This window comes from Rhipicephalus microplus, chromosome 7, assembly GCF_043290135.1.
Source record: "Rhipicephalus microplus isolate Deutch F79 chromosome 7, USDA_Rmic, whole genome shotgun sequence".
Lineage (NCBI taxonomy): Eukaryota > Metazoa > Arthropoda > Arachnida > Ixodida > Ixodidae > Rhipicephalus > Rhipicephalus microplus.
In genome coordinates this window covers 9,762,098-9,780,603 of record NC_134706.1, presented here as the reverse complement: position 1 = coordinate 9,780,603, position 18,506 = coordinate 9,762,098, and the positions used below count along the sequence as shown (strand labels likewise).

Here is an 18,506-nt window from a genome sequence, read left to right as displayed (position 1 = left end):
AGCGTTTCGTCCCACCTATAGTGCTTGCTGACGCGCTCGAATAATGTGAGCCATTCTTCGACGTCCGTGCTGTCCGTCCCGGAAAACGTGCCAGGGTCGAGAAGGTGGGGGGGAATCACAGGTGATGGAGACGGCGCGGATGGCGAGGCCCGAGTGCCAGTTTCAGGCATCGCGGCTGGACAAAGCTGGCGTCCACTGCGGAGTTCCAGAGCCGGGTTGTGTGAAGACCCAGCACCTTCCACCAAAAGATGTTACGGGAAAGATTTATTCACCGAGAGCTAGTCTTGCTAACGGCTTAGAGAGCGCCCAGTCAAGCAGGCCAACGGGAGAAGCTTCAGAGTCCAACCCACTACAACCACGTTGTCGTCTTCTTCATTTGGGTGCCAATTCAGCTGTGTCGGTGCGACAGTTCCATACACGTATCAATATATATATATATATATATATATATATATATATATATATATATATATATATATATATATATATATATATATATATATATATATATATATACATTAATAACACATTAATATTGTGTTAAAACACGTTAAAACGAGCCCTTAGGTATATAGTTCATTCCCTTATATATATTGTTAAGGCGTTTATTAGCCGGCAACGAGCGAGAATATACAATGGCGACAGTCACAGCCAAGCACGGGCTCTCAGCGCGAGCGGCGTCCTTGTTGGGTAGCCCCACTAGAGGGTACTCAAGAGCTTGACCCATTTCCGAGTTTGGAGGCTTCGCTACAATTACCCCGGGGTCGAAAAGGGAGCCGCCTGGTGACCTAACAGCTTGTTACTATGAGCGGGTCATAATAAGCCTTCAGGCGCTCCACGTTGACGATGTCTCGCCCACGGCGGCGCATGTCCGAAGATTGTTCAACGGGTTCGATCAGATAGTTGACGGGTGAGGTGCGCTCGATGACACGGTAGGGGCCTTCGTATTTGGGACGTAGTTTGGAAGAGAGGCCAGCTGCAGAGGTCGGGATCGAGAGCCATACAAGCGCACCAGGAAGGAACGTGGGCTCAGAAGTGGTGGAGCCATCACGAATACTCTTCTGCCGCTCTTGGTCTTGCGTCGTAAAAATCTTGGCAAGCTCCCAACACTTTTCAGCAAGCCTGGCTGTCTCGGAAATAGGTGTACACTCAGATGGATCCGGCGTGTACGGGAGTATCGTGTCCATAGTGTGCGACGGGTGCCTTCCGTACAGCAAGTAGAAAGGTGAAAAACCAGTCGTACTCTGAGGGGCGGTGTTGTAGGCGTATGTGACGAAGGGCAGTATATTATCCCAATTAGTGTGGTTAGCAGTGACGTACATAGAAAGCATGTCGCCGAGGGTGCGGTTAGGCCATTCGTCTGTGGGTGGTAAGCAGTAGTTTTGCGGTGGACAGAATGGCACTCCGTCAGAATGGCTTCGACGACTTCCGACAAGAAGACTCGGCCTCGATCGCTGAGAAGCTCTTGGGGTGGTCCGTGGCGCAGTATAAATTGATGCAGCAGGAAGGACGCAACATCGCGCGCAGTAGCTGCAGGGAGAGCGGCGGTTTCGGCGTATCGCGTTAAATGATCAACGGCAACGATGGCCCAGCGGTTACCAGCCGACGTCAAAGGAAGTGTTCCATACAAATCGATACCTACACGCCCAAAGGGACGGTCAGGGCAAGGTAACGGTTGCAGACCGGCGTGCGACATGTGGGCTGACGGTTTACGGCGTTGGCAAGTGAGGCAAGAGCGAACTAACTGCTGCACATAGCGGTACATCCCGCGCCAGAAGTAGCGTTGTCGAATGCGATGGTAGGTTTTGAATACCCCAGAGTGCGCGCATAGCGGATCAGAATGGAAGGATTCACATATCTCTGACAGCAGACTGCGGGGTATCACGAGTAACCACTGCCGGCCATCGGCGTCGTAATTGCGTCGGTGTAGAAGGCCGTCACGGATGGCGAAATGGCGAGCTTGACAACGCAAGGTACGCGTGGATGGCGTTGCGGATGGATCAGAGAGCATGTCGATGAGCGGGCCGATCCAATTATCATTTCGCTGTTCAGTAGCGATGATGTCAACATCAATGGCAGAAACAGCAGCCGAGGATACTGAGCAGAGCACATCACCTTCAGGCATAGGGGAGCGCGAGAGGGCGTCGGCGTCAGCATGCTGGCGTCCGTTGCGGTACAGCACGCGGATGTCGTAGTCTTGTAAGCGAAGAGCCCAACGGGCGAGACGGCCTGAGGGATCCTTCAATGACGAAAGCCAGCATAGTGCATGATGGTCGGTGACGACATCGAATGGGCGACCATACAAATAAGGTCGAAACTTTGTAAGAGCCCAGACGATCGCCAGGCACTCTTTCTCCGTGACGGTGTAGTTTTTCTCGGCTTTCGTGAGCGTATACGGCTTGCATATGCTACGACATATTCAGGGAATCCGGGTTTTCGCTGTGCCAGGACAGCGCCAACGCCTACACCGCTGGCGTACGTGTGCACCTCCGTTGGGGCTGTGGGGTCGTAGTGGCGTAGAATGGGAGGCGACGTCAACAAGTGGCGGAGCTTCGCGAACGCGTCGTCGCAATCGGATGACCACGAATTGAAGGGCCCGTTACTTCCAAGGAGCTTCGTCAGCGGTGATATGATCGTGGCAAAATTTCGTATGAAGCGTCGGAAGTATGAGCACAGGCCCAGGAAACAACGCAGTTCTTTGACAGATGCAGGTTTGGGGAATTCGGCCACGGCCTGAAGCTTCGCAGGATCAGGAAGAATGCCGTCTTTGGACACGACGTACCCCAGTATGGTGAGTTGCCGTGCTGCAAAGCGGCACTTTTTCAGATTTAGTTGCAAGCCGGCATTGCTCACACGTGCGAAAACTTCTTTCAGACATTGGAGATGCGTGGAGAAATCCGGAGCAAAGACAATGACATCGTCAAGGTAACACAAGCACGTGTACCATTTCAAGTTGCGCAGAACGGTGTCCATCATGCGCTCAAAGGTCGCAAGTGCATTACATAGACCAAACGGCATTACGTTGAACTCGTACAAGCCGTCTGGCGTGACGAAGGCGGTCTTTGGTCGAGCGTCGTCAGCCATAGGTACTTGCCAGTACCCCGAGCGCAGATCGAGAGAAGAAAAAAAAATCGGCTCTATGAAGGCTGTCAATCGCGTCATCGATGCGTGGCAGTGGATAAACATCCTTGCGAGTGATCTTATTGAGCCGTCTGCAGTCCACACAAAACCGCACAGAACCGTCTTTCTTCGCAACAAGAACAACAGGAGACGCCCATGGACTGTCCGAGGGCCGAACAACGTCACGTCGGAGCATATCGTCAACCTGATCATTAATTACTCGACGTTCAGCAGGTGACACGCGATATGGACGTTGCCGTACAGGTGGATGGGCACCAGTGTCGATGCGATGCGTAACAACGGACGTGCGACCGAGAGAACTTCGCGCGACATCGAAAGAAGAACGATATTCTTGTAACAGGTCCAGAAGTTGGGAACGCTGTACGGCCGTAAGGTTGTCAGCGATGGAGGGGCCAAATACATCAGCAGACGACGAATCAGAAGTGGAAACAGCATTGATGGTACACGACCTGGGACCGCGCGTGTCATCGGGTACGTCCAGGACTTGTGCGTCGTCGACTGGTTCCACTCTGCCCAGACATTTCCCTCGAAGCAAGGTAACAGCGTACGGGGACGGGTTGGTTACAAAAATAGCAGTGTTGCCCTGGTTGACCTGCACGGTCGCGAAAGGTACTAGCAACCCTTTCCTGCTGCAAGCGCGGTCAGATGGCGAAACAAGTCCAATGGTGTCGGAGAGACCAGCGCAGTAGACAGACAAAGCCGTCGTCGAGTTTGGAGGCACTGTTGTATCGTCTTTCGTTAGAATCTTGCTCAGTGTCGGGGGACTGTCTTCTGGCGTCAAATGCGAGAAGGGTGAGAGCTCAATTTCGGCGGCGGCACAATGGATGACGGCGTCATGGCGGGAGAGAAAGTTCCATCCCAGGATGACGTCATGAGAGCATGCCTGAATGATGATGAACTGGGCGACATACAGAACGTCCTGGATGACAACGCGAGCTGTGCACCCTGCTGTAGGATGAATGCGGTGCAAACTTGCAGTACGGAGGGATAACCCAGAAAGTGGCGTCGTCACTTTTCGAAGTAAGCGGCAGAGTTTTTCGTCCATAACTGATACAGCAGCTCCAGTGTCAATAAGAGCCGATGCACAAACACCGTTCACAAGCACGTCAATGACATTCGAGGGGCTGCTCTGAGGGCTTTCACATTGCGATAGCGTCGCAGTCCTTGCCTCGGGGACTGCGACGACTAGTTTTCCCGCTCATGAGCTGCCGAACTTGGCCGCATGGGAGACAGGGAACGGCGTCGTGGAGACGGTGATCTTCGAGATGGACCTGGGCGAGATCGAAGTGGCATAGACGGTGGTTCTTCGCGATAAGGACGGCTGAGTTGGCCAGCAACAGGTGAAGAAATTGGAGCCAGCTGTACGCGATGGCAATAACGGGCCACGTGACCGGCGTAACCACAGGCAAAGCAGATGGGCCGGTTGTCGGGTGTGCGCCGTCCGTTCACCGGGGTAGGTCTCACCCATGTAGCAGGGGCTGATGAACGGAACGGTGGCTGCATGGTGGACTGAAGCTGAGGTTGAGGGGTTACGTCAACATACGTAGCGGGCACACCCGCTGCAAAGGACGGAGGTGGAGCGGCATCTACGGCGTAAGTCAGAGGGGCGGTTGCTTGAACGACTTGGGGCGGCCTGGCGACCACTTGCGCGTAACTCAGGGGCGCAGGAGCCGGAGGCTGTGGAGGGTGGTACGCAGGCATTACCTCCGCTATTTCCTGTTCAATCGCTCGGCGGATGGGAGGAAGAACGGTAGTAGGCGATTGTTGAACAGTCGGTTGGTGTACAAAGGGCAGGAGCGAGAACTGACGCGCGATTTCCTCGCGGATGAAGGACTTCAGGTCTGCCATCAACGCCACTTGGTCACAACTGGCCTCCAAGCCAGCAAGCGTTGCAGCTCGTGGTGGGGAGCGTCGGGTCATCAAACGCTGCCGGCGGAGCTCCTCGTAGCTCTGGCACAGTTTGATTACCTCAGCCACTGTGCCGGGCTTTTTGGCGAGCAGCATCGTGAAGACATCATCGTCAATGCCTTTCATGATGTTTCGAATCTTGTCGGACTCGGACATGGTGGGATTAGATTTGTTGCATAGGTCCAGGACGTCTTCAATATAGCTGGTGAATTACTCACCAGCCTCCTGAGCACGTTCACGTAAGCGCTGCTCGGCTTGCAGCTTGCGAACAGCAGGGCGGCCGAAGACGTTGATGATTGCGGTCTTAAAATCGGACCAGGTGGCAAAATCGGACGCGTGGTTGTTGTACCACAAACTGGCAACACCCGTAAGGTAGCATACCAAGTTGGTCAGCTTGCCATCCTCGTCCCATTTGTTGGGGACGCTCACGCGCTCGTAAATGGCGAGCCAGTCCTCCACGTCAGTGCCATCAGCGCCAGTGAAGATAGGTGGATCGCGGATTCTGGGGACACCGGGACAAAGGGGTGGCATTGGAGGAGGCGTTTGCTGAGAAGCGTCGTGGTACATAGTAGATGGCAGGGTACGGGATCGTAGCTCCAAAGGCATAGACAGGGATCGCAGCACCCTCCACGAAATTGTTAAGGCGTTTATTAGCCGGCAACGAGCGAGAATATACAATGGCGGCAGTCATAGCCAAGCACGGGCTCTCAGCGCGAGCGGCGTCCTTGTTGGGTAGCCCCACTAGAGGGTACTCAAGAGCTCGACCCATTTCCGAGTTTGGAGGCTTCGCTACAATATATATATATATATATATATATATATATATATATATATATATATATATATATATGTGTGTGTGTGTGTGTGTGTGTGTGTGTGTTGCTGTTTTTTCAGTTTTTTGCGCTACACAATTAATTCAAGACACAGAAAAGGCCGAATAAGAACGTTGCACGTCCACGTGTAATCTTTTCACGGCCCTGTGCCACATCACATTACTATGCGGAGAGCGTTTTAAATTCGTAAAGCATATTTCCAGCTGGCATCTCGTTTAAACCCACCCAACGGTTTAGTAACTTATGCGCGACCGGACGCGACTTAAATGCGTACAACAGCAAACGGCATTCATACACGTGTGCATGAGTGACTTAAGCGCATGGCATACCTACGCGCGATAAACGCGAATCAATGCACTGAAAAATGTTCCCGAAGCTTTAAGGTTTACAGCTGTTTAGAGCAACCTCAAACCGAAGCCCGATTTGCCAACGACAACGCCACAGCTGCACGGCTCTGCGGGCCGTATAAAATTAGTTTGAGATTGATAGTTATTCAGGATGCGCGAAAAGTAATAATAAGATAAGAAAATGTCTATGCACTGCACTGTGTTCCATATATGCTGCTCTCACGTTAGTCGTTCTTCTTGTTTCGCCAATTTTCCGTTAACAAGGAATCATCACTCGTACAGCTATAGCTGTTATCAATACGGTACACGAGTAAGATAGATTCCTATACTTTCTGTCAGTACAGAAATCACGTATTTTGCAGCTGTCGACGTGTTGTGTAACGTAGTGTTTTTTTTTTTTTAAGCTAGCTTGCGTATAATAAAGATAATTCAAGCAGCTTCACCAACCTAACGTCGCCAACACGAGCCAAGCGATACAGTTGCTGGCGTCACATTGCCATTTCGCTGCCCGACTTTACTCTGCAGTATAGTGTCGCTATCAACTGTTCAATCATTGTATCGCTGTGGAAGGTCACGGTACAATTATTGCAACCCATTCGACCTACAGCTCTACATTGCGGCTGAGGTGAGTACAATTCGCGAAGATACTGTTCGCACGCATCGCCAAAGCGATTGATTTATTTATTTATTTATTTATTTATTTATTTATTTATTTATTTATTTATTTATTTGTGGGGTTTAACGTCCCAAAACCACCATATGATTATGAGAGACGCCGCAGTGGAGGGCTCCGGAAATTCCTACCACCTGGGGTTCTTTAACGTGCACCCAAATCTGAGCACACGGGCCTACAACATTTCCGCCTCCATCGGAAATGCAGCCGCCACAGCCGGGATTTGAACCCGCGACCTGGGGGTCAGCAGCCGAGTACCTTAGCCACTAGACCACCGTGGCAGGGCTGCATCGCCAAAGTGGAATGTTGAGAAATACTGAGTGTGTTTTCAACAAAACGACGATTGTCCGCACATTTCTATGCCTGTCCTTCGCCTAATTTGGACACCAGTCATTCGTTCAATCAATCAATCAATCAATCAATCTATCTATCTATCTATCCATCTGTCTATCTATCCATCTGTCTATCTATCCATCTGTCTATCTATCCATGTATCTACCTACCTCCCCCCTCCCCGAAAAAAAATCCACCCCCTCCCCCCAAAAAAAATGAGCGGCTCATGTGCGCTGCTATACAACTAAAAGACTACGTGATGTGAATGTTGCGGTGTTCTACTCACAAATATGATGACCATGACACATTCCGTGGCTGCTTCCTTGGAACCATCGAAAACGAGGGCATTGACCACGACGAGAAAAACGATTGTGACGATGTTACAAACCTGAAATAAAGGAAAGCACATGTACACTGTCGTTCTTTATGAAAGGGAACACGCGAACGCGTGGCCTGCTCTCTGCGGCGGCTGCCTACAGCGCCATCAACCGACAAGTGAAGAAAGCACGTTCGTTTTTGGCGCCATCTATGGCCAAGCAAGATAACGAGTCTTGGGCGGTAGACAAGCGCTGCTAGATTACGTTCCCTCAACGTTAGCACGGCGAGCGATGTCGGGCGATTACTGCAGCTTGCGCCGTGGTCGCGCACAACGTTTGATATGTTGGCAGCGCACTACGCACTGCAGGCCTGAGCAGAGAGGGAGTGCAATCTAGCAGCGCTTGCCTACCGTCCATAACTCGTTATCCTTTTTTTTTCGCCACAGATGACGTTGAAATCGAACATATTTTCTTTTGTTGCCGGTTGATGGTGCTGTCGGCTGCCGCCGCAAATACCAGGCCACGCGTTCGTGTGTTCCCTTTCATAAAGGACGACAGTGCACACCGAATCATACAGAGCTCGAAACGAAAAAAAAAATATATTTGCCCGTTTCACGGTGCGCCCCCGTTAAACCCAGTGTAATATCCGCAAAAAACAGCGGAGCGCGATTCTCCTGCGTTTCCCTTGCGATTTTTTACGATGATTCGCGATACTGTAAGGGTGTTTAAATTACATTATTTGAAGAATAGAGATCCACAGTAAAGGAGGTGTGGCAGCCCGTGTTACGCGCTTCCCTGCTACAGTGACTCCAGGCCTTATTCCCGCTCGAGCAGCCTTCGCCAGTTGCGCCATCTGTGGCTATATCTGGCAACTAGAGCGTTATATGCGACGCGGACACCCGTCTGTCGTCAGGCACAGCCTTAGAACGGCTGATCTGTTAAAGAAATGACAAGAACTAAGTATTGCCCTGGCATCACCAAGAAAGAAAAAATGGCAGAATATTCCCGGTGTGAATGATAAAGAGTGGGGCGAAGCATCCGTCCGTTCATTCGTTCTTCCTTCCGTCCGTTCCTGCGTACGCCTGTGTAACCGTCCTTGCGTCCATCCACCCGTCCGTGCGTGCGTCTGTTCGTGCGTCCGTCCCTGCGTTCGTCCATGCATCCACGCCTGCGTCCGTTCATGCGTTCATCCATGCATCTGTCAGTGTGTCCGTTCGTCCATCTATTCAGCACTCCAAGTACCACCATCTCGCATCTTTTCATCATATATTCTCCATATAGAAGCACCGCGATCCAGCGGACATTCCAAGGACTAAACGAGAGGTGACACACGTCCACTTTTTTACGGCTTGCGCTTCGTGTTTACTTCCCACCTTCAACCGCCTCGAGTTCATGGTATGTACTAGTTCACTGTATTCATGGAACTGCGGCCCAACGCTCGCTAAACCTTTCTAAAACCAAGGAGGTTACGCCCACAAGTATAACGTAACAACGCTTTTTTGTCAGCTAGTGCTCAATGTACATGCAAATGACTGCTAAGGGGCAATGAGAGACAGGATCATTCGGCTTTTAGTTAACGCGCACGCTGCGAACCCCATTAGCAGCCATTGACATGTACATTGAGCACTATCTGACAAGAAAGGGCTGCTACGTTATACTCGCTGGGCGTTGGGCCGCAGTGCCATGAATACAATGAACTAGTATATACCATGAACTGGAGGTGGTTCAATGTGGGAAGTAGACACAGAAACGCAAGCCGTAAGAAAGTGTGCGTGTGCCACCTCTCGTTTAGTCCTTGGAATGTCCGCTGGATGGCGGTGCTTCTATACGGGGATTATATGATGAAAAGATGTGAGATGGTGGTACTTGGAGTGTTGAATAGATGGACGAACGGACACACAGACAGATGCATAGATGAACGCATGAACGGACGCAGGGGCGGATGCATGGACGAACGCAGGGACGGACGCACGAACAGACGCACACACGGATGGGTGGATGGACGCATGGATGGTCACACAGATGGACGCATGGACGGACGGAAGCAACAACGAATGGACGGACGAATGCTTCGTCCCACTCTCCATCATTCACTCCATGAATATGCTGCCAATTTTTTTTATTGTTCAACAATGCACAGAAGAAATCTCTCACCGACACCCCCTTGGAGGTCAAAATGTAAGACTGGTTACACACTACGACTACTACTACGATTACGAGGGACGAACGGGTGCCGCTATAAGAAGCTTCGCCCTTTAAAATTAAAAAAAAAAACTCCAACACGCGGATTCAGAAGTGGGACCTCCACGTCGTGAGCGCGAGGCGTTAACCACTGAGCCACTGAGGGTGTTTTTTTTTTTTTCTCTTCATTGGAACCCCCGAGGAGTACCTCCTTCTACGTTCAAACGGCAAGCTATTCATATCTACCACTTACCGCTGTTGGCGGGCATTTCGGGGGCGGCGAGTATCGTGCTTTTAGCATTATCAGCACGATAGCGCAATGAGCGCGCGGCGGATCTCATCTCTCAAGAGTACTTTGGCCCGCGGAGAGGAGGGGAGTGCGCGATTTCTCACGCACCCTTATCTCCCGATGGGGATGGTCATATGTCTTTGTTGGCGTTGGGCTTGCACTGGAACGATTCTGTTGTAGCTACGGGCGCACAAAGCAATCGTTGCACAGCCTCCGTTTGCGAAAAGGGCGCTTTACAGACATGGCAAAGTAACAACTGAGACGCTTATTTGCGTTCACCTGTGTTCGAGAGTACGTTTCGTGCGTCATTTGTGCGTGAGAAACGCGGGGCACGTTTCGATCTGCTTGCCATTCTGCGCGTGACCTTCCAATTTGTTGTTCTCGCGTTGATTGCTTCGCCTTTGCGGAAAAGCTGCGATTTTTTTTTTTTGTCCATCCATGTCTATCACAATGAACCTTTCTTCTTCCCTTATAGAGTTTCCTAAAATTAACTGGAGGAGACTCTGGTGTTGCGATCATTCAGTTACTATGGGAATATTGGGTAGTACACGGATTTTCCTATAGTCTTCGTACTTTGGGCCGCGAATCGCACTTGTGGCTTCGTTTATTGCTGTGTTTCGGTTTTGCTTCGAGGGAATTTCGAACTTAGTGACCAGATTTGAAATGGTAACTCTAAAAGATTAAGCTGGCGAAGCACAACCGCTGAACATCTGCTGATTTTTGTTTTGAGTCTGTGCGAGGGTGATTTGGAACATTCGGCAAGCGAAACTGTAGCATATGGTCACCGTGTTCAGCTCTGTGCTTGTTAAAAACGACATCATTCGTAATCTTCTTTTTTTTCTTCATATGATAGTCCGTCGGATAATAGTGGATGCTTATGCGATCTCGTCCCTTTCTGAAGTGTCCTTGTTCGCACGGCCACACTATTTAAATACGAATGCTTTACCGATCAACTACCACTAAAACTCAAGCGTGTGAACTTGTCCTTGTTGATACCCATAAATAAGAACAGCGCGAGAACAACAAATACGTTATAGTTAAAACTTTAGCGCACTCCTTCTTCCACCACTGCATATGTCCCACCGCATAAATTATCGCCATAAAGTAGGTGTTCCATTTTCAAAAACTAAAACATTTTCCCAATCATTTTCACCACGCACCACGATCGAGTGGAACCACCTCCCAGCTCAAGTCACGTCAATCACCCACAATAAACGTTTTTGAAAAGCACTATAACCAATGTTATTTAAGTATAGAAGTCCATTTTGCTTGACTGGTATTATTGCCGACTGTATTTCTTTTACTGGTATTTATATGTATTTAATTTGAATTCCCAACTTCCTCTGAAATGCATTGAACCTTGAGGGGTAAATTAAATAAATAAACAAATAAATAAACAAATAAAACTTAGTTGAAGAAAGTGATGACCACGCCCGAATCTGAAGGTCGCAGAATCGGTCCCTGCACGGCGGTATCATAATCGCAGTTACTACAGTAACCATAAAACGATAAAAATAATGTCGTCTACACCTTCCGTGACTTTATTATTAAATGATTTTTTCTAGGATTGTCCCAAGCAAAGGACACAAGTACTCGAAAATTCTCTTCCTTTATTCGTTCACTATAGTGAAGTTCGTAAAATCGAGAAATATGCTTTTCGGCCTTTAGGAATCTAAAATTGTAAAGTATCAACATCCGAAAGCTGCCACAGAGTTTTTTTTTTATATAACCAGTAGGACACGTCTGTGCGTTTTAATGGCCTTCGAGGGCAACCGGGATACGAGGCCTCTCACGTCAGGGTAAAACTGGCTAAATAGACGGCTCCATAAAGCTATGACTCATCGCCTTTATGCAGAACAAATGCAGCCAATGTGCGATAAGGTTGAGCAAAAAAAAAAAAGGAGCAAATATACAATCAGTGCCATCTCTCCCATAAACCATAAAAAAAAGGCAAGCACTGGGCGAGAATTTACAGGGATTAAAGACCATCACCGACCCTCCCAGCTTTTGGTGTGTAAATGCATTAGTGACTGTTAACTCTGTTGTTCCCTGCGTGGACTCTGCGTATCGAGTTTCGTCAGAGTAAAACAATAGGGTCACGATTAATGTTGAAAAGTAACAGAAAGACGCCATCCAAAAATAACTTTAACATAACGGACGTTCCGGCTCGCTCACGGTGGCCTCGTTCACACTGCTAATGGTCACTAGTAAAGTTTGTAGAGTGACAAGAATAACACGTCCGTTTCGAAATTTGAAAGAAGTGACTGCATTATCTACTCTTTTATTTGCGCAAGAACTTCGTTGAATCAGGTTTATTGACATGATTGCTCTTTTTAAGTTTAAACTGATGATAACATTCAGCCCTATTGATACCTGCTAGGTAATAGAATTTTTCTTCGTTGTATCGGGAAATTGAAAAAAAAATGGGCTTCGTTAGATTGAGTTTCAATTGTAGCTCAGTCTGCTCTTGTTATGAGCTTTGTATTACTGCTTGCTATATTCAAAGGCTCTCTAAATGAACTATACAGGAGTGAACACGAGTTAAGGAAGGCGTTTCCCCTGAAGGTCTCACCAGATAGCCGAGATCACAAAGTGTGTAGCAGACCGGTCGCCGCGGTGCCAACTGCGGCCTCTGTAGCAGCTCCACGATGGAGAACAAGGAGCAGCCAACGAATGCCCACTTGAGCAGCCAGGAAGCATTGCGCACCAGTACCGAGGTCTGCCGTGCATGTGTGCGGGAGAAAAGGCAATCAGTGACGAGAATTAGTCCGATGAAGCACTCAAGTCAGTGGGCGCTGACATAATACCCAATCAGTAACCTAGAGCTACTTGATAATATATCCATCACTATTGTTGAAAAAACGACACGAAAGGGCAGATGGAGGCTTGCGATGAAAAAATTCCTTAACAGGGGCTGTGATCTCCAGCTGACCTTTCCACAAGTCAGAACAGGCCGGTCCAACATGAGCAACCTACGTTTCGAAGTGCCCCGCCTTGGTGGTCCACTGGCTAAGGTACTCGGCTGCTGAACCGCAGGTCACGGGATCGGATCCCGGCTCTGGCGGCTGAATTTTCGATGGAGGCGAAGGTGCTGTAGGCCCGTGTGCTAAGATCTGGGTGCACGTTAAAGAACTCCACGTGGTAGAAATTTTCGGAGCCCTCCACAACGGCATCTCTCATAATCATATGGTGGTTTTGGGACGCTAAACGCCACTTATCAATCAATTACAGTACGTCCGCATGTGAGTGAGCGATGGAAAGTAATGGCAAACGAAGAAAGTTGTGCATTTATTAGAACGCAGCGCACGTGCATAAAATTCATCATCATCATCAACATCATCATGACCATCATCAGCCTGACTACGTCCACTGCAGGACAAAGGCCGCTCCAGTATTCCGCCAGTCAACTCGGTCCTGTGCTTGCTGCTGCCAATTTATACCCGCAAACTTCTTAATCTCATCCGCCCACCTAACCCTTCTGTCTCCCCCCAACTTACTTGCCTTTTCTGGGAATCCAGTTAGTTACCCTTAATGACCAGTGGTTATCCTTTCTACGCGCTACATGCCCGGCCCATGTCCATTTCCTCTTCTTGATTTCAACTATGATATCCTGAACCCCGGTTTGTTGCCTGATCCACTCTGCTCCCTTCTTGTCTCTTAAGGTTACACCTACCATTTTTCTTTCCATTGCTCACTGCGTCGTCCTCAATTTAGGCTGAACCCTCTTTGTAAGCATCCAGCTTTCTGCTCCGTAGCTAAGTACCGGCAAGATACAGCTGTTATATACCTTCCTCTTGAGGGATAGTGGCAGTCTACTTGTCATAATCTGAGAGGGTGCTGGCCAAATGTGCTTCACCCCATTCTTATTCTTCTAGTTACTTCAATCTTGTGGTTCGGCCCCACAGTTATTACCTGTCCTAAGAAGACATCGACTTTTACAACTTCAAGTTCACTATTACCTATCTCGAAGCGCTGCTCTCTTCCGAGATTGCTCTACGTTACTTTCGTTTTTTTTTTTGCAGATTAATTTTAAGAGCTACCTTTCTGCTCTCCTTGTCTAACTCCGTAATCACGAATTGCAATTCGTGATTACGGAGTTAGACAAGGAGAGCAGAAAGGTACTCAGTAGTTAGACAAGGAGAGCAGAAAGAAAGTTACTCAGCAATGCAATGTCATCGGCGAAGCGCAGGTTACTAAGGTATTCTCCATTAACGCTTAATTCCTAACTGTTCCCATTCTAGACCTCCGAAAACTTCATGTAAACACGCGGTAAATAGCAGTGGGGAGATTGTATCCCCCTGCATTACACCCTTCTTTATTGGTATTCTGTTGCTTTCTTTATGAAGCACTATGACAGCAGTTGATCCCCTGTAGATTTCATCCAGAATGTTTATATATGCTTCATCTACGCCCTGATTCCGCAGTGTCTGCATGACGGCTGACATTTCTACTGAATCAAACGCCTTCTCGTAATCTATGAAGGCTATGTATAGTGGTTGGTTATACTCTGAGCATTTCTCTATTACCTGATTGATAGTATGAATGTGGTCGATTGTTGAGTAGCCTGTTCGAAATCCTGCGTGTTTTTTTGGTTAATTGAATTCTAATGTCTTAATTATGTTAGCAATAACCTTTTTAAAAGCTTTTATACTACGGAGATCAAGCTGATTGTACTGCAATTCTGAAAGTCCTTGGCATCTACTTTGTTATGTATTAAGATGATGTTAGCATTCTTCCGAGAATCTGGTACTCTTCCCGTCAGGAGACACCTCGTAAACAGGGTGGCTAGTTTTTCTAACACAATTTGTCCTCCATCTTTCAGCAGATCCGATGTTACCTGATCCTCCCCAGAAGCTTTGCCTCTTTGCATGTTCTCCAAGGCTTTTCTGACTTCTTCTATCATTACCGGTGCGGTGTCATCTGGGTTACTGCTAGTTCTTATAGTATTAAGGTCGTGGTTGTCTCGGCTACTGTACAGATCTCTGTAAAACTCCTCCGCTATTTTAACTATCCTATCCATATTGGTAGTTATTTTGCCTTCTTTGTCCCTTAGTGCATACATCCGACTTTTGCCTATCCCAAGTTTCCTCTTCACTGCTTTGACGCTTCCTCCGTTTTTCAGAGCGTGTTCAATTCTCTCCATGTTATACTTTCTTACATCGAATACCTTCGCTTATTATTCAAATTCAAGAGCTTTACCAACTCTATTTTGTCTGTTGTACTTGAGGCTTTCATGCTTTGACGCTTCTTAATGAGATTTTCCGTTTCCTGGGACAGCTTGCCCGTGTCCTGTCTAAGTACCGTACCTCTAACTTCCATTGCACACTCTGTAATGATACTCCTCAGATTATCATTCATTGCGTCTACGCTAAGGTTGGTTTCCTCGATAAAAGCCGAGTAACTGTGTTCTGAAGCGAGACTATGAATTCCAGTACTTTCACTCTCAGTGCTAGCTCATTGATTAGCTTCCTGCGTATCAGTTTCTGTCGTTCCTTCCTCAAGTCTAGGCGAATTTTAGACCGTATAATTCTTTGGTCACTGCATCGTACCTTGTCAAGCACTTCCACATCCTGCACAATGCCTGAATGTGCACTCAGTATGAAGTCTATTTCGTTCTTATTTTCGCCATTAGGGCTCCTCCATGTCCACTTAAGGTTCCCTGGGTTTCGGTAGAAAGTATTAATAATCCGTAAATCATTGTATTCTGCGAATTCTATTAGTAGCTCCCCTCTGGCATTTCTAGTACCGATGCCATAATCTCCTACTGCCTGGTCTCCACCCTGCGTCTTCCCTACTTTTGCATTGAAGTCTCCTATCAGTATAGTATACTGTGTTTTTACCTTACTCATTACCGATTCCACGTCTTTATAGAAGATGTCAACTGACGCGTCATCATGGCTGTATGTAGGCGCGTGAGCCTGTACCACCTTCATCTTGTATCTCTTATTGAGTTTAATTACGATACCTACCACCCTTTCATTAATGCTATAGTATTCGTCTATGTTACCAGCTATGTTTCTGTGAATAAGAAACCCCACTTCGTCTCTTCTGTCAGCCAAGCCCCGATAGCAAAGGACGTGCCTGTTCTGTAGCACTGTACAGTATAGGCCTCATTTGTCCTCCTAACCTCACTGAGCCCTATCACATTCCATTTAACACCCTCTAGCTCCTCGAATAGTACAGCTAGACTTGCCTCACTAGATAAGGTTCTAGCGTTAAACATTGCCAAGTTCAGGTTCCAATTCACAGATGGTGAAACCCTTACCTGCAGACCTTCATAATCCATGAGTGGCGCGTTGCGATATTCCCCCTGAAACGTAGTCAGTGTATGCGTGAACAGGAAGTAGGTCGCCACGATTTCAGTTGTGTGATGTGGTCTGAGACAAAAATAAAAAGGGGCGGGGGGGGGGGGGGAGCGGAAACAACCTAGACCGCGTAGCGGCAGACGGCAACAGCCCTTTCTACCAGGTCTAGTTCAACCCTGCGGGAAACGACAGCTGCACAAGGTCGGGATCGACGGGAGGACGCATTTTAACAACATAAAAAGGATGATTTCTCCTTGTGCGCTTTCGGACCACGCGGTTGTTTACTGCATCTCGTAAATTCGCGCCATATATGCCTACTCCGTGGACTTCACGGATCAGTACACAGAAAGTATTAATCCGCTCTAGATATATGCACCAGATAGCAGGGTTAAGCAACAGCTGCTCACAAAGCGGGGATCCAACACCCATCAGAATTTAAAAAAAAAATACCACTTTTTTTACAGATCCGAGCGTGAAATTACAGCTGCCTTGTTCTTGACGAAGTGCACATGCTTATTCGCAGCTGCATGAACTCAAAATAACGCTGCGTTAGCGTACCGTTTCATCGCAGCAAAACAAGTTAGATAGTAGTTATACGCTCACAAGCTCCTCAAACGTAGCAACTGCTGGATTTTCACGTTCCACAATTACGATGTGGTTATGAGAGACGCCGTATTGAAGGGCTGTAATATTAACTCTTGGGATTTTGCTACCGAAACCGCGATGTGGTTATGTGGGTCGCCGTAGTGGAGGGCTTCGAAAATTTGCAACCACCTGGGGTTCTTTAACGAGCACATGCATGTATAAGTTACGAGGGCCTCTTGCATAGCACGCGAGACCGCCGCGACTGTGCTCGAACCCGCGACTTTGAGGTCAGCAGCAAAGCACCATAACCATTGCACCGCTACGGCGGCTGTCTGATGATACAAAATGACAATTGTTGGGCATGCCAGCACACCCCCGAACTGGTTATACAGTGAGCAACGCGGAATACGTGGAACGCCGCTTCCCACGTGACACCTTTGAGCTCCGCCACTCGTACAGGACGCACGTGTCAGTCGTAAAACGCTATTCATAAATATCACTGCGTACAAGGCATAAAAGCATGCGTATACAGGTGTGTGTCGAAAGTAATAAAAGCTGGCACTGGTAGCAGACAGCGTTACGTGCCGGTGTAAAAGGTCACCGTGTCGGCGCAAGGGCTAAGAAATGAATGCGATAGCAACAACTCGGAGTGTGGCGCTGAGAACGGCAAGCAGATCTGAACGTGCAGCGCGCTGCTCACGCACAAGTGACGCACGAAAACAACCCACACAGGACGAGAGATAACTAACAGCGTTTACAGCTCGACTCTCAACGCGCTGTTCAAACAAAAACAACGCGCGAAACGCAATCACAGGTACAGATATGAGTGCGAATTCACAAGTGACCCAGTTGTTACATTACTGTGTGTGGAAAGCGCGCTCTTTTCAGAAACGGGGACTGTCCAGCGAGCGAAGTGATCTTTGTGCGCCCAGAAACCAAACGCAATCGTTTTGGTGAAAGCCGAAGGCGCGCGATCCTCCCCCACTACAGGATAACTGTGCAAATAAGGCCCTTTCTTTTGGTGGAGCAAGGCCCGCGTGAAAGATGAATCGCGACCAGCTGGGCGCCGAGCTTTACGCCGAGCGCGCTCATCACGCCATCTCACTGGTAACGCTGAAAACACACTACTTCGCCCGAGATAGGTGTCACCAGCGCTAAGTGGTAGATATAAATAGCTTGCCGTTTCAACGTTGAATTAGGTGCTCCTTCGTGGCGCAATGGCCAATGCCGCGCGCTCACGAACGAAAGGTCAGACTTTCGATTCCGCGCACCCGAGTCTTTTAAGGGCGAAGCTCCTAAAGCTGTGGGTTTGTTCATGCATGTCGGTGACCGATTTGTAACCACCTAGTTTTATGACTCACTCAGTAGGTGGCCCTAGTGTGGGTGGCAGACGGACGAATGGACAGACAGGCGTACAGAAGGAAGAACAAAACGGACGGACGGAAGCACGGACAGACGGACCGACAGAAACACAGAGGGACGCTTCGCCCCACTCATCATCATTCACACCGTGGATATGCTGTGATTTTTTTCTGGGTTAATTTTCTATTTTGCGTTTTCATATATAAAGGTACGAATACATATACGGTTAATG

At 48.4% G+C, this 18,506-nt stretch overlaps 1 protein-coding gene across 1 annotated transcript in view; it reads right to left on the bottom strand.

Annotated features, from left to right (window-relative positions):
• LOC119179423 (ATP-binding cassette sub-family C member 2) overlaps positions 1-16,308 on the bottom strand; it is a 63,171-nt gene extending 46,863 nt beyond the window's left edge. The window contains exons 1-3 of the mRNA XM_075868387.1: positions 16,288-16,308; positions 12,595-12,741; positions 7,522-7,623 (exon numbers count right to left, since the gene is read on the bottom strand). Coding sequence (XP_075724502.1) covers positions 7,522-7,623; positions 12,595-12,741; positions 16,288-16,308 — 270 coding nt within the window. The remainder of the gene's footprint in view (positions 1-7,521; positions 7,624-12,594; positions 12,742-16,287) is intronic.
• Positions 16,309-18,506: the final 2,198 nt, after the last annotated feature.